Source organism: Falco rusticolus, chromosome 11 (genome assembly GCF_015220075.1).
Source record: "Falco rusticolus isolate bFalRus1 chromosome 11, bFalRus1.pri, whole genome shotgun sequence".
Classification (NCBI taxonomy): Eukaryota; Metazoa; Chordata; class Aves; order Falconiformes; family Falconidae; genus Falco; species Falco rusticolus.
This window is the reverse complement of record NC_051197.1, coordinates 7,521,728-7,549,258: the sequence shown is the minus strand read 5'-3', so window position 1 is coordinate 7,549,258 and position 27,531 is coordinate 7,521,728. Positions and strand designations below refer to the sequence as shown.

Below are 27,531 nucleotides of genomic sequence, written 5' to 3'. Positions count from 1 at the left end.
GGAATTTTTGTTGGTGTGGGACATGGCTATTACTAAGGATATACTGGGGCCCACAAAGGCCTTAGCTGCTGAGCATATCAGAATTTGAGATTTTAAGTGTTCGTATTAAGTATCAAGATTAAGTATAATGGTTTTAGACCTGTGTTTCACAGCTACTTGGGGAAATAGTCAAAATCTAGTCTTCTATAAAACCTCAACATTGTCCACCAAATAGATGACAGGAAGCTGATTGCCCTTGTGGTATAAAGAGGCACTTTAGTCTATCAGATTACCCAGTTTAAATAATGATTCATAAATTGCAGCCTTTTCCCCAAAAAGTTTTGAGAGCTTTTTAAATTTTATATTGAAAAATGTCTATAGAGAGATTTTGGTGAAATCAAGATGTAGAAATTTTAGGTCTGTCCTGCTTTCCTCAGTGATGTTTATAACTGCTGTGACCGCATCGTTTATCCTAAGCTAAATTTTTCATGGCCTTTTGGGGTTCTGGTGATGCTGAAACAGTGAATTCCTCTATGCTATGCTCTCAATGGTGCTTTTATATTGCAGAGGAGCGTGAGCAGCTACGTTAAGAGTAAATCTTTCAGCCTTGTCTCTTCATACATTTACATCAGAGCTGAGCTACCTTTCCTCCTCCCTTTAGCTGACCAGGTCTGTGCTGCACAAAGTTCTGGGCTGCATCTTGTCCTCTCCTGACTGGCAAAACTGCAAAAAATCCTCTGTGAACCAGAACTAGGTTTAGATTTTGCAGTATGATTTTTCTGTCTTCTTCTCTCTTCCATCTTTCTCCTTTTTGCTATTAATGTGTCATACTAATATTTTGAGTAGTTGGATCTTGTAGCCAGAGCACAAGGAGTGGTGGGTGGTTGTGCTTTTGCTGTTGCACGCAGTTCCTTCTTGCACTCGTTGCATCCTGTGTTATAATTGTCTGTTTTCTAATCATACCATGAGGCTATCTGCACTTAATTTTTATGGTCATATATAAACACATCTTGGTTTTCCATTTCTTGAGGTTGAAGTAGAGATTTTAAAATGTATGTTAAACTTGAGAGTAGCAAAGGAAATACCTTGAAACAGTATTTGTGTGATGTGTTTTCTTTTTTCCTTGCTCTGGAAGATACACTATATTTATTGCTTGTTATTTTGGCATCAACATGAATATATTATCTCAACTGTATATGATATATGGCAACTATTTTGGAAGGGGAGAAATGGCCAGAAGAGGTCTCACTATAAGGAGGGGAGGGATACTGAGAAGTTCAACACTCTTTTCCTTCTGTTTTAACACGAAATTCCAAGTAGCAATAAACTTGAGTTTGACCTGTTAAATTGAGAGGTATGTTATCGACTAATGAAAATGGTTATATTTTTGTTCTTCTATTTTGATATTTTTTTTTAGTTCAAGCCTTGAACTAGTAGTTTCTGAGCTAGTCCAACATGATCTGCAGTGACTTTTAAAATGCAAACATACCTTGAAAGCCATTTCCACAGACTATACTATACAAACTATTACTTAGTGTTATAATATTTAAATATTGGCATTCTCTGGTGAAAACCCAGATAATTGCAGATTGTCCCACATTCAAAAATGTTTAATTACAAAATTATACATTGTGTATGAATTCCCAGAGAGAACTAATAGCATCTTGATCATGTGTCTCCTTTGTCACACAAGTTTCCACCTGAAGATATGTTTATGGGCTGATTGTAAAGCTTGCTAAAAATGCTTTTGAGCATAGGTAACAGTGAAACAGGAGTTTAGTTGGTTTCTCAAGATCACAGATTAATCTTACTAATACATTGTACACAGGAGACCATTTGATGCTTTTTCTTTGGCCAAGATTAGACTTTCTGTCTTGTGACTGCACAGGAGTCTTCTGTAGGTACAGGGAGATCAACGAAAGGAGGGTTGATTTATATGTGTAGGTGGAGAATGGCACCAGGAGGGAGATTAGTGGAAAGGAGAATAATGATTGTGACAACTCCAAAATTATGATATAGAGGAAATACGGTACTGAGACTATATGTTCAACCTACTGACAGATGCAGGAGCTGCATGTGTTAGAAGAGTATTTACAAGCAATGAAACGATAGTGTTTTGGTAGGTTTGTATGAAACCCTGCTTCATCTTACATGTTTTCCCATGGTTTGAAAGGCCTTCAGTGACTTTAAAAAGTTATTTGTTTAGCCACAGAACAGCCCTTTGATGTTTGGCTTTTCCACCTTATTAGACACTACTGATAAAATCTCTCTCCATTGAGATCCGTGGCAAAAAATCCTATCGATCTCAATACAGTCAGAATTTCACCTCTATCATCTGGTTATTTGTGTGTAAAGATGCTACGTCAGTTCTGCACTTGGCTGAGAAAATACAGGAATTTTGCATAAAAATCGGTGAAAGTTATGTCAGAATGAAGGCTGCATAATTGACTCTATTGACTCTGTGGGTGTAATAGACTTTTTTTTTTTTACTGAGTTCTGCCTGTAAGTAGGTCACAGTGAATGAAAATAAAATATGCATTTCATTTTGTGACAGTATGGTGTATTTATAAGTAATCCAGTGACTTTTTTAACTAATTCTTGAGGCTTTTCTTTCATCCTAGTGCCCATGTAGATGCACACAGGAAAAAAGAAAAACATCAGTATGCTAATTCTGAAGTGATATGTTTTTTATATTCTGTCTTCCAAGTACTGCTGTGCATGACCTAGAAATGCTGGTGGTAAATGCTGTACTGTGGAGCAGAGTTGTTAAACTTGTTTATATCTAATCTTTAGATGCCATCAAGCTTAGGCTAGAAAAAGTAATCTGTTTTATGTTGTACTCTAGCATTTGGTGTACATTATATAAACACATATAATCTCTTCACAACAAAGCAAATACTATAGAAACTCTAAATTACAAAATTTATTCTCTATTTGAGAAATTATTAGAGGCTGGGAGCATTTAATGTAGTTGCATTTCATTTGCCTTCTTATCCTCATGGAATAGAACTTTTACAAATCTCTGCCGTATCTGACTTGGCAGTTTGGGAAATTCAGAGATAAGGGACTATTTTAGGAGTTGTAAAACATCATTCTTCTGAATTACAGAAATTCCTCAGTAGAAGCAATGATTCTTGTCTTCAGTACTTTTTTCATTCCATAATTTTGTCCTTGGTAAAATAATTGCTTTTCTTTCTTTGTACCTCCTCTAGGAAAGACTTCATACATTTTTCTAGTATATAATGGATGTTAAAATATCTGGCAAATAAGCCCAACCAGACAGATCACAAAAAATGCACGACTTCAAAAATACTATTATCATATTAAATCTCACTGTAACGCAATTACATATTTCTCAAGTGTGCTTCTCTGACCTAGTCATAAATAGGACTGTGATTGTGTTAAGTACCCCGTGGTTATCTCAGACATGCCTGAGATGTCATAATAAATTATACAGGTACCTTTTGAAGGATGCACTGTAGACACAAAGGAGTGAAAGGTTAAGCATATAGGAACAAATTGTAATCTAGTTCATAAAAACTAATTCTACTAGAAAAATGTAAAAATAGCTTAACTGACATAATCACAGTAAATTTGCGGTGTTTCAGCCATTAATGATTCACCTCTTGCTTAAAGCATTGGGCATATAACTCTATGGGTATGTAGTTGGGTCTGTGTGCAAAAATATTCACTGTTAAATTGCAGTAAAAACTGAGTTAATGATTCTGGCACTTGAAATAGAGGAAAGTGCAGAGACTGTTAATGTTCTTTCAGCTGCAGACAGCATTGATATTTTCGTGGATAGCTGATGCTCTGGTCCATCTTGAATTTCAGCTGACAAGGTAGCTGTTGCATTAACCCCTCAGACTAAGATCCACAGTGAATATTTGTGTAGTGTAGTGGGCTTCTCTATTTAATTTCTTTTTCTAATTAGTATAAAAAAATTGAATCACTTATGAACAGCTGAAGTAACACCTTTATGTTTTTTAAGTGCCATGTAGATGTCTCGGTATTTCTTATTTGTTTGTTGGAATACTGATTCTGGAGTCAGCCTAGGAAACAGTAACTTGATGTTGTCTCTTGCCCCCTGCTCTTCCTCTTTCTAGTTTTGTGTCAGGAGGGACCAGGTATCATTCCTCCATTTTCATATAAGCACAGATACTAGTGAAATTCCTTGGACTAGGTAATAATTGCCATATCGCAAATATGTTGGCAGAAAGAAATTCTGGAGTAGCTTTCCCATAGGAACTGGGGAAGGGATTAACTTTAAAATGGAGCCTGATCAAATCATGAAAAAAGTTGGAGTGATTTCAGGGTACTTGAGACACAGGACTAACGAGCAAAACATTCTTGTCTCCTATCTGCTGAAGAAAGCCTCCAGCATTTGCTGATACAGAGTGGATATTATGTAGTGTGCATCACAAGCTTTTTAGCTGAAAAGATATTAGAGCTTTTTCTTTGGCCAGAGTTGCCCTCTTTAGATAAAAAAAGGCCTGGATATCTAGCTTTCCATACATATGAGTGGATAATGATCTCTGACCATTGTGCGTAGATTTTTCCCATAAATTTTTTCTGAGTGTGTTGGCTAATCTCTTTTTTGAATGTTCCCATTGATTTTTTTTTTTTTCATCAGTGATCTTTTGGCAGCTGTTCAGTTCTAAATTGCTTTTACCATTAGGGAGCTTTTCCTTGCACCTAATCTCACAGCAGCCATTTTGATTAGATTTAATATAACTTTTCTCACAGCTTGCTTTACTAAAAACTGCATCCGACTGTTTTCTCCATGGTCTTCTTAAAAGAGAGTATGGAGGAGAGCCAGGAGGATCTGCTGTTGATGATAGATGGTCTGAAAGTTAAACCAGTGTCCTGAACAGAGTGCTTAAAAGGTTACAATGCAGTGTGTTTCCGTGCAGTAAGCAGTCCTCTCATGGCAGCGTTCCTGGATCTGTCATGGCCAAGAACTTTGTCTTAGTAGCAGGATTGATGAGATTCATACGTTCTACCTAAGGATTGATCATTGCATGCCGTAAGTTTGCAATGTCTAGTATATGAGGAAAAAATACAGCTTCTATTCCTCCTGCTCAGCTGTGGTAGAAAGAGGGATGAAAGGGCTATTAGAGGAATAGAAGCTTCAAAAGTTTAGTTTATTTATGAGCACGGGAAAGTCAGTTCAGTTTTTGAACTGTACTGAGTGGGTGGTTTCTGGGTCTTCCCTGCTGCTGTAAGCCTTCTCTGTTCCTTTAGTGGTTCATATACAAGTCTTGATGCGATAACCTTTATTAATGGGCTGCTGTATATTGAGATTAGCATTTAACTAATACAGTGACCTCTCGTTGCTGGCAGCATGGAAGGTCATAGGAAGTCTGTCGCAGTACAAGGATTAATTCGCTGGTCTACAGCTTAATTGTTCCTTTTTTAGTTTAAATAATTGTGGGCAAAAAACTTGAACCATGGGATTTTTGTAGCCCGTGAATTACTTAGTAGCTCCTCAGCGACTTGTACCCCAGTTCCCCTGTAAGATGTTCTTTGGGGCTGGGAGATGGTCGATTAAAAAAACCCACCAAAACTCAGACAACAAACTCGAGAAACCTTACATATGTTGAAATACGTTAACCACCCGCACTTTGAACAGACCTTTGAAAAGTTGACGCATTGATACATTTGAAGTACTGATAGATTAGTGACACAAGTAACTTTATATGATTACTGTTCAGGGGTGACTGGTGTAAGAAGCGTAAGCTTGATTAATATGTCTGTCGGGACTAGGCAAAGGGGCCTGTTCTTGATAAGCAGAACCAAAGAAGTTAATAAGCATTAAAACTATGATCAGAGGAAAAGATATCCAATTCTAATTGACTAATTCAGTAATTGAAATTAGTGCTAAAGTGTAAGCTATGCTGTGAAAAAAGAACTGGGTGTTCGTGTGCATATGTGTACATAACGTGAAAAGAAAAACTATATTTTGCATATTGCAAAATGTATTTAGCTTAATGTAGTCATCTGGGCAGAGTTCATTTGGTTTCTGTACCTTCATCGTGTCTGGTTTCACGGCATTATAAACTTGTCCTCAGCACCTGCTTCAGCTTTTCCATTAAAATACAGAGAACTAGTAGGAAGAACCCCTCTAAGTTAGAAATTCTTTCTAATGAGTTTTGGAGAGTATTACAGATGGCAAAACACAGCTTTTTAGTATTTGCTGCAGTTCCTGCAGGAAAGTTACTTACCTGCTGTTCCAAGTAACGTTTAATTACTTTAACTTCTTCTTACAGACTTCCTTTGTGCATATGAGAGCACTTTGGGTAGTCACTTTCCCTTATGTCTAGTTTTAGTTTGTGCAGATTAATGGTAACATTACCAGAATCCCTGGGGCGATTGATCACACTTTACTATTTTAAAAGAATAATGAATAGGGATTGACTTGTAATATCTGGGAAAATATGTATTTTTTTAAAAAAAAAAAACTAGCTACATTTCAAACTGGGCTTTTACTTTTACTTTGCATGTAATGGAAGTTTTGCCCCACTACTTTGTGAGGCCACCTCATCAGTTAGACTCAGAGCAAGTTTCTGTGTTTAAAAGACATTCTGCATATTTCTCACAAACACAAAAATTGCCAATTCTTTTCTGATGGTTTTGCTAATTTGACATAAATAGCGTATATATACTGAAGTAAACAATGCAGTATATTTATGTTGATATTGATGGAGTTTTCTTTGGGGAGTCTAGAAAAACCTACAGCTTCTTCCTCCTAAAGGCAGGGAGATTTCTGATTCTCCTTCTCTAATCCTTTCCTCTGGCCAATGAAATAGCCTTGATGGGAATGGATGTGTGAACAAATCATAAATAATTTCCTGAAGGAGGGTTTATTTAACATCTTTGGAAAACCTGTGGTGGTTTTGAGTACAGATGGGTTTGTGCTGCAGAATACCAAAGATTAAAAACAATGGAAACATAAGGGCGAGAAAGGGAACATTGAAAACAAAGCATTTTGAGGCTGAAGGGAACATTTCAGTATAATAACTTACAGATATTTCCTCTGAACTCCATAACAAATAAGTCAGATAAGAATCTTAGTTCTCCGATTCATAATAGGTGCTAGCTCACTTAAGCTTTCCTTGGTTTTAGCAGGCTTCCTGTTGCTTTTAAATACCTTCCACTTGAATGAGGAACTAGAAACAATTGTCAATAACTATTCTAAACCTGTATATGGGCCAGTTTGTTTACAGTTTATTTAATGCCCTCTGGATTTTTCTCTTCTTTCTTCACCAAGAGTCCACTGGCTCGGTCAGCTGTTTGCTTTTTAAACACTCTTTAAATCTCAGCAAAGAACTCTTTTCAAACTAGCGAAGAAAAGCAGTATCGGTGGGGGGAAGGGGGTGTGTGTGATGATAGTCCCTACCTGTTTTGATCTGTTCTTAATCTTCCTTCTCCAGCTCCTTTTCTCTTCGTTGTCCCCTGAGTCCTGAAAACCATCCACTGCCTCCTTTAATCATGACTTAATAGATTGCTTTCTTAACTATCACCATCTGCAACTGAGAAGCATAATCATCTTCTTTGGTCATTACATCCTGACTTGGATTCTTAATTAAAACTGTATGGTGGTCTGTTGCAGAAGTATGACAATATTATTGTGTGCTGTTGTTTACATATGATTCATGTTCTAATCAGTTTGAGAGTTTAAAAAATGTTTATTATATACTTCATTATTTGTTGCGCTTCATTATTCACACTGGTGATCTGTAAGAGGTCTTTGTCCTGTCTTAGGAATCCATACCAGAAAGACTAACTTATTCAAAGTTACTATGTCCACACTGAAGTAGAATTACTGGATAATTTATTACAGGTTGAACAGCTTGTTGTAACTAAGAAAATTTAAAAATTACTTAATAAATTAAATGAGGAATGTCTGTGCAAACTCTCTTTGCATGTATGCCCCTAAAGATGAACAAGAGAGAGTTACAAATAGCAATAATGCAGAACTGTTCTTGTATTTGTCATATTCTTACACTTACAATTATTTTCTTTTTGATATATAATTCAGAGTCATTAGTAGAACAAAGTTTCTACCAAAGCTTAACAGCTTTTTGCACGCATAATTATTCAAAACATCTCTCCAGTACCACTGAGTAAATTAACATAATAATGTAACAGACCTGTAACCACAGAAGAATAAACAGGATATTAAGACAATTGTGGAATTATGTTCTTGGTGACTTAACAAAAAAAAATATGGTTTAACTTCCATATTTAGTAAGGACATCAGATGTGTTGGCTTATGACTTTTTAGTACGTAAGACTGCATATAATTTAATAATATCTTTTGAATACTTTTTCAGCTCGAGATGCTGATGAGAGGGAGAAGTGGATTCATGCTTTAGAGGACACCATTCTCCGCCATACACTCCAGCTTCAGGCAAGTTTTACTTTCACTTTTAACTTGTTTTTACTTTCTTTTTTTTGAAGCAATGAAATACAATGGCATGACTGCTAATATCAAACAAATCCTGTATAACACCTGGTCATTCTGCAGCCCATACAGTCAGATACAGTAAGACATTGGTACAGGTACCTGAGGTTAGGTTCAAGTCTTTCTGTTAATATTTTCTTGTCTTACTATCAGGAAAAGTCAGTATAAGACTTCCCTTTATTAACTCATATTTTTAATTGGTGGTTCCTGACTTATTGTTGTACATTTAGTGGTTTGGGTTTTGTTTGGTTGTGTTTTTTTAAACTAGGAGTTAGTCCTTTTTGGGTCAAGCCTGTTGTGTGCTTGTACACCACCTAATTTTGAAATTGAAATGAGACAGCAGCATTGAACCTCTTTCTCGATGACAAAAATGGTACATAGCTAATGTTTGAATCCACTGTGTAAGCTGGGTTTCGGTAGCTTTTCGGTTCTAAAAACCAATAATTGGTCTGAGGATGGTTCTTAGCACTAGTTATCTGAGATCAGTTTCTGGTGATATTCTAGATTTGGACATGTCTATAAGACTTGCTAAGCCTTTATCTTTGCTCTGGCAAGAAACCCTTAATGAAAGGGATTTTCTCATATTTGGTTTGCACCACGAAAGTATCTGATAACAGTGTAGAAACCTTGTAACAGGTTTTCACTATTTGTGTTGAATAAAGATTTGGTATGCTTTTGGAATACAGCAAGAGAATTAGGTCTTTTCACAGTTGAGACTGTGTGAAGATAAATTAAAATCCCTGATACCACAGAAAGAGAAGCTTATCAAGACTGATAGAGATGACATTTGCCCAATCTAAAGAATTAGAACAAGCCTGAATTTATCCCATCCAACTTCAGGTACTTGTGAAATCTCAGTCAATTTACCTTAATTTCCTGCTAAACAGCGGTTTTCAACCTTTTTTTACTTATAAAAGACCACTACAAATTTTCCAGTGAATAGCAGATCCCTGGATAAAAATTCAAGTTTGACAATCAGCTTTGTATCCCTAGAAACGCGTCACGGATATTTTAGAAGTAATCTCTCCATCTGGACACAGTAGCTGAACACAGACTGAAAAACTCTGCCCTGCACTGGATGTGAGGAGACAGAGATTATCTAGAGAGCACCATATGGATGTAGAAGGGCTGAGCTCCCTCCCAAGGCTTGCCTCGTTCGCCATCCTCAGCTTGGAGAAAGTGAATAGGTGAAAGTGAGCTGTCCTATTTAGGGTTTGAAATGAAACGAAATAAAAGTTGTTTTCTCCACCCGGGAGACTTTTTATGGCATGGAGATACAGCATACAGAAACGAAACACCAGAATATACCGTGGTTTTATTAAAATAAACATCTCCACGCTCTCTACAAATTGTGATTGTAGTTTTATTGGTAGATGTAGATTTTCAGGATTGTAGGTAATAACAGAACTGCTGCCTGTTATGTAACAGGTAAATGTTCCAAGAGTTTATCAAGTAAGGCAGACATATTTAGGTAAAAAAAAAGCCCAAGTTAATGATTTATCTAGTAACATTTGAAGGAACAATTAAGGATCTAGAACTGATTGCTAAGAACATATCCTCATCCCTCTTAGATAAGCGCACCACTGAGCGTAATACCTTGTGGGCCACTGTTCACCGTTCATTTTGAGGAACCCTCCCTGTGCCTGTCACTACCCTTTCTGTTTCAGAGGCCCTTATTTTTAGACCAGCTGGAATACCCTTCACTTACACCCTACTTAATGAACTGCCAAGGCTCACCGTCTTCCTTGACGTGAGCTGCTGAGCAGACAGCCGTTTCAGAAGGAAAGAGGGCCGCACCTCCTTGCAAAATACGTTTCTTTGACAAGTTAAGAAGGGTCTCAGCGACTGCTCTGCGGGCTCTCGTCCCTCGCCGGCGGGACGCGCTCGCTGCGGCCTGGGGGGCTCCGGGCGGGAGCGCGCCCGCGGGGCTAAGCCTCCTGCTGCTGAGGCCAGCCGTGCCTGTGAGGGAGTGACCCCGGAGCCGCCGCGGGGCTCCGCACAGCGGCTTTTTGTTGCCGTGACAGGACGCGCGGCTCTGAGGCCGCCAGCCTCCCCTCCCATCGGGGCCGCCATTTCCCGGCGGGAGGGGCGCGCCCCGCTCGCCCACCAATCGGCGGCCGCCTTATTCGTGATGCGGGCGGCGGGGCCCGGCCTTCCTTCCCCGCCCCTCTCCGCCCCGCCCCGCCGCTCCTCACGCCTCACCACACGGCGCGGAGGGATGGCCGGTGTGAGTACGGGGGAGGGAAGCGGGGCGGGGGGCAGTGTTGGGGCTGCCGGGTGCCGCCTCGCCCCACCCCGGCGGGCAGATCCCCTCCCCGCGGCGCCTCCTTGACTGGAAGCAGCGCGCTGCCCCCTCCCCGCGGCGGCCGGGGGGTCTGGCCCCTGCCCCGCCCGGGCGGCCGCCGGCGGGGGGGGGGGGGGGGCGTTGGGCAGCCCCCGGGAGCGGGGCCTGGGGCGCGGGAGGGCCGCCGGGGTTCGGGGCGCCCCGGGGGACGCGTTCAGCCCGTTACGGGAGCCGCTTTCAGCCTCTTGTGTACAGACACGCCTGGGCGCCCATTAGTATTTAAAACAAAACGCCACTTCGCGCACATGAAGTCCTTCGGCTTTCCTTTTTATTTGGGCAATAAAGTCAAATGAGTTCTTCGGGAGGATTATTGGCTCAGCGGGCGTGGATGGGTGTTTGTGGGCTGTAGCAGATTATTTTCTGTAACGGTATTTTCTTAGGTCCTTAGTTCATGTCGTAGACAGAAACATGGTTATCTGGCACATAAACATGCATCTGTTTTTGTCCAAAATGTCTTTTCAGAGTCTTTTTTTTCAGGTTTTTATGCTGCTTTCAATCTGCCCATTCAGGTGCCGGAGTGTTCCCGTTTGGAAAGACGGGCTTTGATTAAGTTTTCTCCCCAGTGTCAAGCACAGGTGTCCGTTAGACACGGGAAGGTGTACTGAAGCCTGGGTGGTCTGTGTGCTGTGTGAACCAAATCAGAAGGGATAAGGGATTAATGCCAGGTGGTGGAGAGGTGAAGTGATGTCTGGGTGTTCTGTAGTCTGATTAGGCTTGCTAATTTTGATTTTGCCTAAATGTTTTACTGTGTTGTCCTTCAGTCCTTAAAATGGAAGTGTTGTTGAAACACTTAAAAAGAGTTAAACACGCTTTCCCCTGCCCTGCAACAAACCTAAACTTGCAAGAATGAGCTACAGGCAAGGAACTGAGGAACAACTGAGTCATAAATATACAGAATGAGTAAAGGGACAGTAGCTGTCCAGAGGGCTGACAGTTAGTAATGTTGTATCCAAGTGAAAAAACAATAGGGAGGAAATGTTTCAGATACACTTGCAATTTAATTTTTCTGAATGTTGAAATTTTGAAACTGAAGTCTTTTGTTCTACTTGCTGTGGTTTTATATGTTCTATGTTAAAGTTATTACTAAAAATACACATAGTTCTAGTGTAGCTTTGTTGGAAACTTGAACAGTAGATGGTGCGATAGTATTTTTTTTGTTAGTGTTTTTTTAATTCTGAACATCTTCATAGTTCAAGTGGGAGCCACAGAAATACATTTCTCCAATCTTCACCTATTTAAGCTTCTCAGACAGCCACACTGATGGTACCTGCCTTCTCCAGAGGATACAAACCGGAAACAGCTTCTCTTTCAAGATTTTTAAACTTTAAGGGGTGGATTTTCAGAGGGTTTTATTGGAAGTACCTTTCTGAATCCACCAGTGTTTTCCCACTTGCCCCTCCCAAGATGTATTGTTGTGGCATTACCAAGTCAGTGGCTTTGCAGTGGCCTCATGTCAGTTGTCTCATGCCTGCAAGAGATAAAGGGAAGGGTGTGTATGGGGTGAAGGTATATGGTGACTTAGATTTCTTGTTTGTCTGGGCAGAGATAGGAGGGTGGTAAGTAATCTCAAATTTTCTTTTGTTCCTCAGCAGGATCTTACGTCAACCAGCAATCCCATTCAGACAGGAAGTGCTCCTGGTATTCTTGTTTAGTGTAAATGTCCTGCTTTCCTCCTCTGTCTTAGGTGGCATCTTAGTGCTACATCTACTTTTTGGCTCTGAAATGTGAAAACCCCTTGAAGATAATTAATGTCTTTTAGAACCACCGTAACTTTCTTCTTTGATCTGAATAAGTGCATGATCACTGTTAAAATATGAATCTACTGTAAAACCACCAGTAACTATACTCTTCTCATGCCTTACAGGAGTTCAGTAAAACACTGACTGAATTCTAAAATTTGAAATGGCTGAATGTGTGCCTGTATTCTGGTAGTGTTTAGGATCCCATCTGTAGGAGTCATGCTCACCCTGAGCCGGAGGGATGGGCTTTGCTTTTTGGTTTTTTTTTGGCCCCCCCCCCCTCCTGTTAGCTAAAGCTTTCACACTCATTCTTTCCTTAAATCCGGTGTCTTGAAATGTACTTTCCCTTCCTGTTGCTCTAGTGCTGCTAGAGCACCTTGGTAAGTGTCTTAGAGTGGCAACTAGAGAGGCTGCTGAGGATTGCATAAAAGACAACTATCAACTTGATTTAAAAAATAAAAATACCAAGCTGAAACTTGCGTATTCTACAAATCAGATGTCTTTTATGCTTCTTGAGTAGATAGGACAGTGATAATCCACATGAGAGTCTTTAAATACTTGCAGGCTACAGAGGTTTTTCTGCCCAAACTTAGGAAAAACCTTAAGGTGATGCCCCAAGCTATTTCAGCCTCTAAGTGGACCCAGTGTGGAGACAAAGGAACTGAAATTGCTGTCAATGCAAAGGTGGGCTGTTTCTTACCACATAAAAGTGAAAGGAATTAAAATAAAATATGAATGGCTCTGTAGCTTGAAACCTCCGTAATTTAAACAAGATGTTTGCTTCATAATTGGGTAATAGAAGGATAAGAAAACTGCATTTTAAGAAGCGTATCTGGGATGGTTGCTGTGAAGAGTGACAATGGTGGCTTAAATATTGAAGAGTTATACCGTGGCTTCACCAATAGAGTTGATACTGCTGCCTGAAGCAGTCCTGTCTTGCTTCTCCTAGGAAAAGGGAATAGGCAGTGCAGCAAGAATAGCTGAACTTGGAACCAGATTCGGAACTGGCCCAGATTAAAAACTACTTTTCCTGCTGCCCTCCCTTTCCGAGTTTAGTTTTAACCTGGATTAGTTTCCACATTGAGCTGATTTTATGGCAAGGTAAATGTTTATGCTGACTCGAAAGAGCAGAGTAAGGGTGACAATAAACAGGGGAACTGATTTGTTTCTTTTTCACTTATGCTGGTGTAAAGTGTGGAACCGTGTTGCTAGTAGTGGTTCGTTTGGTGTCATGTTAACCAGCATTTTTGATAACATTTCTAAAGGTGCAAGCAAAGTTTCATTCTATCTCTTATTCTTGTATGTTTCTCTTGATTATATTATATTGTTACTCGCTGGCTTTCCAATGCTGCATAAAACTAAGAACACATTCTTTTTGATTAAGACTATATCAATATGGATGTGTTTCAAGTGCTGGTGGAAGGGCATGGAGTTAACAGGTGTGCTGTCCTTTTTCAGAGTTTGCTAGCAAATTATGATAATGAACAAGCACGTTGACATAAAAAAATTACATAGGTAAAGGGATGGGACTCCAGGATATACTTAGTGTTTGTGAGGTTTCAGAATTCTAACATATGTTTTGACAGGATTTTACATCAGTATGTAAATACTTAGGTATTTTTTAACTCCTCCTATTTTCCTAGTTCTATAGCTACATGGTCTTTGCTAAGTATTTTGTGCTGTGCAAAGCAAAATTACTTTTTTTTTTAAATCATTTTTTTAATTATATTTTTTAAGGAACTGCAATATTCTGACTGTCTGGAAGGCTCATATGCCTTCCAGAACTCATACATCTGTTTTTAAACTCATTTTGAGACATTTACATTCTAAGCTTTAAATATTGCTTAAAAGTCTAGCAGACAAAAAAAAATATACAGCTTTGCCACAAATAAAAAGATAAGAAAGTGTCATTGTTTAGTGTCTTACTAGTTGATTTGGCATTTTTCTTCAGTTTTCTGTGTGGTGGTTCTTATAGGCATTGTCCCACTCTACAAAATCAAATATGCTGTAGGCAGGGGATATGTTTCTGTTGAGGTTTGCGTATGGAGGGAAAGCATTCTTATTCACTGCTTTAATTACCACAAGGTGGGTTTTTTTTGTTGTTGGATTTGGAATCCTAATGAGATGAAGAATATAGCATAAGTATCTTCAAAAAGGTAAGAAAGTCTGGTCTATGCAGCTTTCTCTTTTCCTTCACCAGTAAAGCTAATCTACAAGGACAGCTCATCAAGTCTTTGCTGTTGCCTCTGTCTATTTCTTTGTTTCCGTGCCTTTGTTACTGTTCTTTTTCCACAGAGGTCATTATTGTAATGCTTTTTTTTGAGAAATAAGTTTGAATTTTATTTTTCTGGTATGACTCTTCTAAGGATGATGCAGTCTTTTTGTCCCATCCTAGTTTGAAAGAACTGGTTTAAATTAGGCTGAAATTACTTCTTAGTGTGGACAAGTTTTGCATATAAATGCATTAGTGATGTGCATGACTTCTCATTTGGAGGACAAGGAAACAACACATAAACTCCCTTAGTGCTAGCAGTTCTGTAATGGAGATAAGGCTCCTAATACATTTTTTAAACTGGTTTATATGTTGTTGTTGCCCTCCTGTTCACCCCTTCCAAAAAAAGGGTTGTATCTGAAAAGAATAATTTTGCAGGATTCCTAGCAAAAGAGTTCTTTACTCAACCCCAGACCAGCATATAAACAGTTTCCCAGGATAACCATCCTGTCTGCTTGCTCCAAGTTACTGGATATCATGCAGATCACACTGGGAGACTGCTAATTGGGTAGGTCAGTGGACCCTGTTTTCTCCTTTCTACCTACAAATACTAGGATTGGCATGTGCCCTGTAGAGTCTAGCCTTTAAACCTTTGGTAGATTCTGAAGGGGACATCCCAGTAGTTGTGGGTGGTGACAAGAGATGAGGGAAAGAATGCTATGTTGCCCTTTTCTCTTTCTCTAGAGTTGTTGTTGATAGAGGTTTCTTTGTGTGGAGGAGTCAGATAACAAATGTATTGTTTTGGGAAGTGGTGGACAGACTAGAAGTTATATAAATTACTTGCTTCTGCAGCTATTTCATCTGGTAGTATAACTGCTAGTTCCTTAAAACCTGCATGAACACGGAGTAGTCGTTACTTGAGGGAAATAGTTTACTTACTGATAGATCTATTTATTCAGTGGAAAAACAGGTTATGTTACTCTGGATTGGTGCTGACAGTAAGAAATAGTGTATTACTGAAGATCTAAAATAGTCTGGATTCCTAGTCTTTTTTGTAATTTGAAGATACATATTTTCAGATTCACAGCATAATTTCAGCTGGAGAAGACCTCTGGAAGTCACCTGGTCCCAACCCCTTCTCACTGTGAGACCAACTTCTACGTTAGATCAGGTTGTCTAGAGTGAAATCTAGTTGAGTTTTGAACTCTGCCATCCAAGGATGGAGGTATCTACAGGCAACCTGTCAGTTTATGAAGGCGTGAGCAGCATATCATACAAGTTTCTCGTGGAAACCTGCTTGCTAGTTGAGATGTGCAGTTTACTAACTTAAATGTTTAACAAACTGTTAAATGCCATTCTATTGACTCTGCTCACCTGTTTCTTTTGAAGCTTCTGCTAAGTGGCAGGGGAGGGAAGAAAGAGGTGGGGTCCCCTTTTTTCTCCTACTGTGTGTTTGAGTGACCAGATAATTAATTAATAAGGATTTGTTACACAAATCTGCCCTTCTTATATCTGGTCTTTCTAAATTACTGCTGGGTTTGAAATATTGTTTGATTTTGTTGCTGTTTATACAGTGGCTTTTTCTGTGCTAATTCTAGTCTTGGTATTTTTAACTTTCCATTATCTTTTGAGTTTCAATCTGAAACTTATGTGAGCATTTACAGTCCTTAACGTAATCTCATATAACACAGGCTAGTAAATTTGCTCAGTAGGTTATTAAACTGTCTTTATACAAACCAGGAGCAATCTGGTGAAGTGCTACAGCCTTAAGTACCTGTGCTTTCCAAAATTATTTTCATGTTTCAACTCTGTGCTATGTCAGCTTGACGCTATACTTAGTCTTACGGTTTTCTCTTTACATGGATTGAAGTTTTAACTTTCTAATAAAACTTCTTAGGCCACAATTCTCACTCTGTGTTTGTTATGCCTGTCTGCTCAGTTGTAACACTACATGTTTTAATCAGCTTTTCCTTTAGTGCTAAGAGGCTGAAATTTAAAAATGGCATTTTATCTTTAGCTCATCACTAAAAATACCAGTCTTACATATTAGTAGTCATAGACTGATGACTGAAATAAAAATCAGCATTTTGATGCAGCATACAGATAACTTGCACCATAAACTATATTTCTGTGTGTGGTATCTTCAGCAGAAATTTTATGTATAGTTCATGCAGTTTTGGTATATGAAACCTGACCTCCAGAATTTTTTAACTGAGCACGCTAGACCATTTGCTGAAACAAATGTGTTGGCTGCTAGCTGTACAGAGAATTCTGTTTTCAACAAGGAAATATAATACTAATTTCATACGGTTTCGGTGTAATTTGAACTTGAGTAGTTTGAGGGACTGTCAAAAGTTTCTTGGTTGAGAGGATTCCACTTTCTGCCTATTAGTTTCTTTTTGGTAACTTGTTACGCTGGGTGTTCTTTGTTCTTTTGGTAACTTCTTGGCATAGTCAGAATGGTTGCTTGCTTCCCTTCTCCCTCCTCGTTTCAAAACACTGTTTCTAAATTTGTGCAGTGTGGACTGGCTAATACAGGGTGAAGTACCTTTTTTTTATGTTGGTTTACCAACTAATCTGTATGGATAGATTTACTCACATAGAAGTTGTCAAAATCTGGGTGTTAGTCTGTAGCACAGTTTAAGATTTGGCAAATGAATAAAGAATAGTGTCGTCTACAGTCAGTAGATGGCTGTATGTTTTTTGGTATGCGTGATACTGTGCACACAGCTTGTCAGGCATAAGAGCAAGTCATTCCTCTACTGCACACAAACCTTCATGCCTCTGAAGAGCCATCAGTAAAGCTCTTAATATGATGGCACATTATACAAAAATAAAATAAACTTCCCTGCATTTACAGAGCACACAATGTCAAAGAAAACATTATGCTAATATGGAATCTTGCAAATATATGGATTGCCTGTCTTCTCCCATACAAAATGTTTTTTAATCACTAGCTAATTTTTACACATTCAGACTCTTGAGATTCTTAGCAGCCAAAACAGCACAGCTGATAGTTTCCTAAGAGTTTGAAGTGAAGATGCCATACTTTAGATCAGTGTAAATACAGTTAAAAGTATTTAGGCTAGTAGAAAAGTGTTGTCACTTCTGTGATGTTCTCAGGATTATGTTTCTGTTATAACTGATGTTTGCTCCTTTATCCTTAATGGGTTTTTTTTTTCTTCCTATATGTTTAACTTGCATTGTGCAATTTTTATTTTTTCTAAGCAGGGAGTGCCTCAGTATTTGTTTTGCAGTTCCCTTTGCTTTCAAGGTGTTATGTAAATAAACCTTAAATGTGTTTACATAGCATATGTGTGTGAAGTCAGAAGTAATCAATTTCAAGAATCCTGTCTTTTCTTTCCTGTAGTTAAAGATGTGGTAACCCAGTGGGCGTTTGTTCAGGTCTTTAAATACATGGTTTATCAGTTTAAAGGTTGGGATTATGTTACATGCACAAGTGTGCTTTGAGCCTTACATTATTAAGAGAAACAAATTTGCAAGAGAGAAAATGCAAAAGTAATCATTCTTGCAGCAGTGGTACTTTGTCCTTGTTGTCATATGTGCAACGAAACATAAGAAATGAAGTACAGTGAGAAGAATACATATCATTAAAACTGTAGAGGATCTAGGGCAACCAGGAATAATAATTTTGAATTTTTTAGCTCAAAGGTAGGCCTATATTTAAGAAGAGATTTAGCACTCGTTAGTTCAGTTCTTTGCTAAGAAGTTGTGATTTGAGCTGTCTTTGTCTGAAGCGTGAAGAGTGCAGTCATGCGGTTGGGTGTGGGTTTGTTGTCTTTAACTGAAATGTTAGAATATGGAATTATGGATAGTCTTGAGGAAAAACTTTAATTCTGTTTTATATTTCCCAAAGAAACTTCAATTAGTGTAATTTAAGGGGATTTGTTCAATCGTAAGTAATGAAATACTCTGCTGTGTGATGATTATACCCCCACTGAAAATATGTGGCAATTTACTGTTACTGATTTAGCCGTAAATAGAAGACAAATGTGTTCAGCTGTGTGCTTGTGTTTGCATATGGCAGGATGAGAGGCAAGGCAACATTTTATCAGTCAGTTGGCAGGCAAAACCATATTTTTGTTATCCTTTCTCTTCCTCCTCTTAAATGCTAATTATATGTTTTGGTTTTTTTTAATTTATTTATATATAGGGTGTGGATTCAGGATTTGTTCCCAGCGTTCATGATTTTGACAAGAAACTTACTGAGGCTGATGCTTACTTACAGATCTTGATAGACCAACTGAAGGTATGGTAACTAACTGGTGTATTTAGCGTGTTGGGAGTCTGCTTGTCAGTGTGGAATTCAAGGTCTGATTGAACAAAAGCTCAGTGGAGGGAGGGAGTCATGTTTGATGCTTGGCACGTTCTGGTAAATGTGGGATGCAGGGAGAACTCATCTGGCTGAGCTGACTGTGAACTGGAGAAACCATACCGTTTTTTATATATGAAGTCTGATGATTGAATTTAATTTTTTTTCTCCCTAGCTTTGGGTGTTTTGTAAGTTCTAACTACTTCTGAAATAAAGAGATTTTTTACTAGAGGTTTAAAAATTAGAAGTTACAAGCTCAGGGCTGAAATAAGCTGAAAATGGCTCTCTCTTAGAATGGATTGTGGGACTGTTAAAATAGAATTAGAAAATTAGAGTAACTCAAAACAGATTTCATAGAATGGTTTACAATGGCTAAAGCATTCTTTTGTATTTATAGTTTCATGGAAGTGACAGATTATTTATTTAATTATGTTTTAAAATTAAACTTCATTGTATTGCTCATAGCATTTTAGAATTTATCTTGAGAAAATTTTGTCAAGTAATTGAAACTATCCACAACTGTAGTTACATGACTGTTGCAGTAGCAATAGACACTCTGCACTTTGTCCTTGAATGAAAACATTCTGTAGAAATCTTGTACAAACGTGGTTCTTTTACACTTTGTATGTGTATTTTAAGAGTAGGTGGGAAGGTGAGGAATGATAGGGTTGTATTTCTCAGTACTCACCTTATTGAGAAAAACAGTTTTTGCTGCTGGTTAGGACACTTTTTTCCCATGACTCAGCATGTTAAAATTGCTGTTAAGATGGCTTCAGTTCTGCTGGTTTGGATTTTTTTTTTTCCCCCCTGATACAATGGGCAAGTACTGCATGTGGGATGGGATATTCAGCAAAAATTCAGTTGCAGGGGAGGGTGGAGAGGGGGAAGAGCATACCAACAAAAATGGAGGTAGGCAAAAGAGATGCAAACAAAATTCAAAGCTGAGCTGCAAAGGCTTGATCAGGAGTTACCTTTGTCTCCTGCTCTGGACCAATCTAGCACACATCGCTAAAGGAAGGTATTTAAATCTTTACACCTTCTAACTGTTATTTCAGGCCAGCTTGGGGGGGGAGAGGGTATAGGAATTAATTAATAATGAAAGAAAAGTGAATTTTAGGAGGGACAGTAAGAATTTGCTTCAGTTTGCTTAGCTGCATCTCATAGTCCACTTTTAAGAACATAAATAGAACTTAATGCTGGGAAATCACTGTGTATCTTCCCAAAAAATGTGCTTACAGATCTTGTGTGATTTGAATCAGGTACCTGAATAACAAGGTACCTTGATGGGTCGATAAAGGTTGAGGCCGGTAAGCATATAGGTAAGCACTCTATATGCCCCAGAGGTCTTTGCTGAAATAAAAGAAAGGCGGTTAAAGTTCTGATGAGTGTCGCTTTTATTACTTAACCTCATGGGTTTTGTTCCGACCATGGTAAAATCATGCCAGGCTGAACTGTGGAGCTAGACAGGATCTGAGATTGGATCTCTTGCAGGATGGGATAATGTGGGGGAGATTAGTTACAAATTTGTTATATCACAAATGCTGTAAAGAAATATTGGGCAAAACCAGCTTTGGGTCATAATACCAGCATTGTGTAACTGAAGTACTTACTAAATGCTTTTGGCTTTAAAATTTTGGTGTTTCAGGCTGATTTTATATGAAAAAATAACACTTTGCAGTATTTTCACAAGTATCTCTTTCTTTTAGCTCTTTGATGAAAAACTCCAGAACTGCAAAGATGATGAACAGAGAAAAGCAAGTACATTTTGTCTTAAATATTGTTTATTTTGCCTAATCAGATGGATTTTGTGCATCAATTTTCTGTAGTCTATAGGAATCTACAGTTCAAATTCATCAAGTTGTCAAAACCAGTTAAAGCAGTTTGAATAGTAACATCATTTGTGTTGTGAATAGGTTGCAAACAAGAATTTTTAGTAATACTGGGTGTAATAACATTAAAAAAGGTTTCAGTATGTAGGAAATTATTACTCCTCTGTTACCCAACTATCAAAAGCATTTTTAACTTAAATGTGCTTTTTAAAAATCTTTAACAAAGATGAATGTTTAATGTTTGTAGGAGTCACAAAGCTATTCTGAAGGTAAAAAAAATACTAAGAATCACATACTTCACATAGTCAGTCTTCATCTTGTGTAGTTCTGTGACTAGCATACCACATGTTGGATGTCTGAGAATACCATAATTCATTCACCTTCGGTCAGGATGCCAAAAATGTAACTTGCTATGTGGGGAGGGCTACTTATTTAGTGAGGCTCTAATTCACTTAAGTGTTGTGTATTTTTTTTTTTGCATCCCCTCCTATTCCATTTCAAATTCAAGTTTGTATGTCAGAGTTCAATCGCTTTGTTCAAGACAGGCTAGCACAGACCCTTTGGTGGTGTGGGTTTGGCTTAAGTACCATGCTGGTTTTGTACGTTAATTTGTGTGGTATGGAGGAGGGATTTATCAATTCCTTATAAGGGGTTTATTGCTGAGGAGTTGCTTTTGTTTTCAGCAAATACGCTAATTTCAGTATCATAAAGTAGTGGTGTATTTCATCATAGTTCCCTCCCCCATCACACTTGTGAAAAATGAGCTGACCTTCTCTTGGTGTTCAGTTTCAGTTTTGAAAAGTTCATTCTTTCTGTGGTTAGTTTACTTTGTAACAATGGTTGTGTCCTTTCATGTGTCATCCACCGTGTTTGATATGTTATGTGGCATCTTAGGAACTTCACAAGTGATAAGTCTCTCTGGAGTTCTTTTGCATGTACAGGCTTTTAAAGTAACTTTGGAGTACAAATGTTCTCTGTGTAAGCATGTTTAATCTGTAGGCAGCTGACCAAGAGAGCAAGATCTAATGATTTTGTATTTCTCCATCGGTATGTCTTACTGGGAAGAGTTCTCCTTCAATTTTGACCTCCCTCCAGATGCTACTTTGCAGATCAGGCAGTACTTTCTTTTTTCCTGTGACAGTGCTTCTAATCCCTGGAGACTTTCCGCATGTTGTGCTGATTTTTCTTTATCTCTGCAAGGTATCTATGGAACAGGCAGATTGACTTTACAGAGAAAGCAGGAGGCTTGTTTAGAAGAGGTCAGCTTCCTCTGGTTTTAAATCTTGATGAGGGTTGCTATTACTATAGATTCCATTTATTCTCTCTTAAAAATGAAAAGACTTGGCAAAGCACTTTTTTGATTCTGTCTCTTCCTGTACTAAAGCAGCTAAGAGGTTTTTTTGACACTGCATTTAGCAGTTTTCCTATTTGTTTATGAAGGTATGGTTCAGCTATCAGACTGAGCTGAGTGTAACCTGCAGCATACTTCCATCCAACCCACGGTTTTTCCCTCTGAGGAAACAAGATTTGGTAATTTTGTGGTGTGTGTTTCCCAGCTAGCTGAGTGCTGTTTTCTTTAACTGTTTATGGTTTTTAAAACATGAGCTATTATTTGTGTAAGTGTAGAGAGCATTGGACGAGCTGGTTTTTAGTTACAGAATACTTGGGTTTTGGAGATAATGGTGTAGGGTATAGGTGTGCCGAGATGCTTCAAGATCTCTTGGATACCTTCTTTGAGACTGCTAATCTGTTGAACTTGGAAGAAGACAGTGCAGATGTAGATGATTTATTTTGAAGGCTGAGAAACACTATGATTACCATTGATTCTCTGTGTCATATTAATACTCCTGGCAGAAGTACAGTGAACATTGTATTGTGGCATTGTACTGTCTTGCAAATGCTATAGCAGTGCTGCTGGTTTTGCTGAATCTACTGATGGAGTCCAGTATTTATATCCAATTACGTAGGAAGTAAAGGAAGGTGTGTGACCTGAGGGTACTGCTGTTTCAAGGTGAAGTCAAGATGGGACCTTGCTTTCGTAAAGTGTTACCAGTGTTACTGGTGAGAACTCAAGCTTTTCTGTTTGTTTTGTGAAACTTGACCCCACATATCGGGGAGAATAAAACTGTAAGCATTCAAAAACATCAGAACAGCAGAGATGTGTATATATGGCAGGCTAGAACAAAGCTGACATTACTTAACAAGATTTTGGAGGGAAGTGTATCCTGCTTATGCTGTTTGGTTCACCACAAGTGCTTTTTGTGAAGTAAACCCAAGACTGAGCACACAGATTCAGGTCGCACCTTACCAATTCTGACTACAAGTCAGCTACTCCCATGTGCTTCTGCTGCCTGTCTCTGTGGGATGAGCTGATTCCTCTGTAGTCACATGATTGTTGAATGAGACAAAAAACATGTTCAATGAAACAAAATTAGCTTACTATTGGATCACCAGTGGCTTTGTAAAAAATCAGATGTCAAGGAGGTGCAACAAGCAGCCAGTAGATGGAGTAGTTTCAGTAGCAGCTTGCAGTTTGATTAGATTAGATGTAGCACGTGACTGCATTCTGCAAATGTAAGTCTACAGGAAATTGATTCTTCATTTGAAAATATGTGTATTCATTACCTAAAACTAGGGAAACTGTCTTACTAAAATTTTATCTTCGTCAGTTTTCAAAGAGTAGGGATGTTGAGGAGAGAAAACTGTGATAACTTTTAGTAGTGATTTATATTCCTTGATACTATTTTTATTAGTAATGCTTTTTATCTTCAACATCCCTCTTTTTACCTGCTTATGATTTTATTTATGATTTTGTATTTTCTAAATTGTCTATATTGCTTTAATGCAAGTTAAAACTAAAGATAATAAGAATAAAGTTGCAAGGTTTGTAGCAGCGTGTATACATAGCAGTGTAGTCCTGTACAATTGGAGAGATAAAAGCATTTTCCTTACTTCTTCTCCAAACCGGCCACTCTTGTAAGCATGCCAGTTTTGTTGCTACTGATTGTCCACTTGTTTTTCTTTCCCCAGTGTCATGTCCATAGTATGTTTGTATAAGATCTTACAGGGGGAGAGTTCACAAACTGTATTTTATACCTGCTTACGTCACCATTCTAGAATAACATTGCTTATGAAAATCCAGGGACTTTGATATCAGTGATTAGCCCTAAAGAACAGGGCCAGTGCTTTTTAGAAGGGTCTTGTCAGGGATTGAGTCAGTCTGATTTGCCTGCGTTATTCTCATAGTTTTGTGTACGTATGAAGATGATGGTATTCCAGTTCAGCATGCTGTATTCTTGCAAGGTAGCCGTGCAGCACAAATCTGAAAAAAACTGAGTTAATGTGTACTGTTACTACTTAAGTTGACCAGCTCACAGAGGACGCATTTCCATAGAGGAAAAAATAATGATTGTATGATTTGTGGAAACTGGGTGTCCTGAGGTTTCTCCCATCTCAGATCTTCTGTGTGCCATCTTGGACAAATTAGCCTTTTGTCTGTACCTGTGTGTAAGAGTAACAGTGTCTTAAGCCTATTGTTTGGAAAATTACAAATGGGTAGAGGGAAAACAGTGTGATTGAATTACATTGTATGGCCTGACATTGCTTTCAGATTTTTGACAAAGACAGTATCAGTGAAGAGAATGAGGTATCAGTTTAGTTGGTGTGTAAATACTCTATAACATGTTGGGGGAAAAAACAGGTAAGGAATAATCAAAACTGCTGACAGCTGCCTACAGTTGGCTATAAAGCCTTGAGACTGAATTATTTATTTCAGCTGCATAATCGCCAATTTGGCAAGATCTGTATGTTTGGGTACATTGCCTAGTTTCTTTTGGTACTAAAAGACTCAAAACTTCACTGCTGTCGTATTTAAAATGCTCTTTTCAATATGTCTTGATGAAGTTTGGACTGGAAGTATAGTAGAGACATGAAAAACAAACAAAAGCAAAACAAAGGAACTTTTAGCTGTTGTTGTATTTCTCTGCTAGCAGCAGAAGTACATATAACACTGTGATACAGCATCCCTGATATGCTGTTTCCTAGATCAGCATGGTCCAGTCTTTCCAGTGGAAAAGGCAGAGGCTGGGTGCTGTTTGTCCACCTCTTGCCAATTAACAATTAAGAAAATGCGTAGCATCTTTATGAATAGTATATAGGACAGGGTATAACTGAAAAAATTTTGCCCGGGTATTGGCTGGGAAGTTGTCACTGCATTTATTTTCTTTTTAGTCTGCAAGCTGAGACTATTAATTCCTGTAGATTTATAGATGCGTGTTACTCTTACGGTGTAGAATTTGGCTTGCAATGTTGTGTGGGGAAAAAGTTCCTTTACACACTTTGATTGTTCAAGAATCAAAAAGATTGTGACTCAAGACATGAGACGCTCATATTAATAAAAAAGAGGTACTGTAATTGAGTTAGTAGAGGTTCAGTGCTGAGTCCAATGTAGTAATTTTGCTTTCTGCAGACAGACCCAAGGATGTCAACAGGATGCTTATGCTTCTTAGATAGGTCATACTTATGTGTAAAATGGCATGTAGACACCTTTTGCATGCGTGAAGTGCAATTCTACGCAGGAAATCTTCATGAACCGGTGTTTCTAGATAAAATTAAGTAGGCAGATTTCCAGATGCACTGTTACTGGAGGCTTAAAAAGAGCAAGAACGTGTGCACTGTTATTTTTGGGGATTTAAAAAAAAACACACCAATAAACTGTGTGTAACTGCATATGTTTGTTATAGTTGAATTATGGTTATATCAAGTAATATTGATCCTTGAAATGTGCCACCGTTCAGAATACTATATAAGGATATAAAACGTGCACTTAGACTTAATCTTCATACTGTATTTTGGTTTTGTTGATCCTATGCAAAGCTGACATGATGTAGACTTTGATGGGTAAATATGTATAATGTCACTGCTCAGAAATTCCTAATTTTGTCATCTTTAAGCTTTAACTGTCAGCTTGACTTCTATCTTGTCAATTACAAAATGAAAATTGTGTCTATATACAGAAATAGTCTCCAGCATGTTGGTCGCTTTTATTCCCTCCCCCACTTTAAGATTAAAATGTGGTGTTTGTACAGTATTTAGGTCAAACTAGATGCTGGAAATTCTGTCTCTAACCACACTGTTTTGATTTTTCTTTTACAGAAAATTGAAAGTCTCAAAGAAACAACCAGTGTAAGTGTCTTTAATTGTCATCTCTATTATGTATAGATTCTGAAATTCACCTTATTTTCTTGGATAAGTTCTTGGGGCTTTTTACAGAAAAGGAGGAATCCATATTAGGTTCAACAGTGTGATGGCAGAGGCAGCCTGATTCTGGTGCTGTATTCGGATTTTTGTCTAGCACTTTCGAGTCATAAAATCATAGGATAATTAAGGTTGGAAGGAACCTCTGAAGGTCTGTAGTGGTGCTCAGGGCACCATCAGCTGGAGCAGGTTGCCCAGGACCAAACATAGTTGGGGTTTGAGTATTAACTCCATGGATGGAGGCTCTACAACCTCTCTGGGCAACTTGTTCCGGTGTTTGATCGTTCCTGGAGTAAATTGTTTTCTTGTGTTTAAGGTGAATTTCCTGTATTTCAATGTGTCCATTGCCTGTTGTCCTGTAGCTGGGCACCACTGAGAAGAGTCTGGCTCTGTCATCTTTACACTCTGCCATCCCAGACAGATACTGATGCCCATTGACAAGGTCTCTCCTGAGCCTTTTCTTGTCCAGATTAATCAAGCCCAGCTTTCTCACCCTTTCTTCAGCTGGCAGTTAATCTGCTTGCAGTGCTCTGAAAGTTTGAAGCTGACCTCCATTTCACCCTGCAACGTGTGTTTTATGTGGCTTTTGGAAACTTCAGTTTTCTACTGCTGTGCTCTTGTCTCTGTGGAGAAAAAAAAAACGGGGGGAAGGGAAAGTAGGCGTTCTACAGAAGTGAGTGTCCATTTAGTTCTTGCCCAATATTTTAGTTAATATTCTGTGTAACTAATAAAAATACTTGTAAATACAAAATATTGTAATATAGTAATAGAAGTTTTCTCCCCCCCCCCCCCCTTATTTTTGTTTTCCTAGAGCATGGTAGAATCAATAAAACACTGCATTGTGTTGCTACAGATTGCTAAAGTAAGTACAATGTAAACTACTTTGCATTTTAGTAATACAGCATTACTCTGAAAAAAAATTGAAATCTAAAAGTGCCTTCTATATGATCCAGGAAATAGAGATACACGTGTGTGTGTGTATATGTATAAATACATGTATATATGAAAGGTATAAGATGATTTATTTTGTTTTGATAAAATTTCTTTGATATTAATTAATACTATTAATTGATACTATTTTAATGAAGTTTCTGAAGTACTGAGTTCCGTAGCACAGTCCTGTTAATGTTTGTGGTAACAGTTGTGTTGATGACATAGCTTTTCTTTTGAGATAAACTTTGTTTTGCAGAGTTTGCTATTAAATAAGAACTTAAAACATAAGGGTGACGGAATAGTAACTTCAACAAAACTCCTCTTTCTGCTTAAGAATGTGACTAACAAATAGAAAAGGGGAAAATTCTGATGTTAATCTAAACCGGTTTGGCAAGGCTTTGCATAGGTCTGAAGTTCAGGATGATGTTGGAACTTATTG

General features: G+C 38.3%; 1 protein-coding gene across 3 annotated transcripts in view; it reads left to right on the top strand.

Annotated features, from left to right (window-relative positions):
* Positions 1–27,531, top strand: part of OSBPL9 (oxysterol binding protein like 9) — a 63,882-nt gene that overhangs the window by 17,799 nt on the left and 18,552 nt on the right. For 2 of the 3 annotated variants that reach the window (XM_037403718.1, XM_037403717.1), the window contains exons 4-8: positions 8,316–8,392; positions 18,916–19,011; positions 20,781–20,828; positions 26,058–26,087; positions 26,971–27,021. In XM_037403718.1, the coding sequence (XP_037259615.1) occupies positions 8,316–8,392; positions 18,916–19,011; positions 20,781–20,828; positions 26,058–26,087; positions 26,971–27,021 (302 nt within the window). Of the gene's footprint in view, positions 1–8,315; positions 8,393–10,611; positions 10,674–18,915; positions 19,012–20,780; positions 20,829–26,057; positions 26,088–26,970; positions 27,022–27,531 lie in introns of those variants that run through there. The other variant, XM_037403719.1, reaches the window with a different exon arrangement.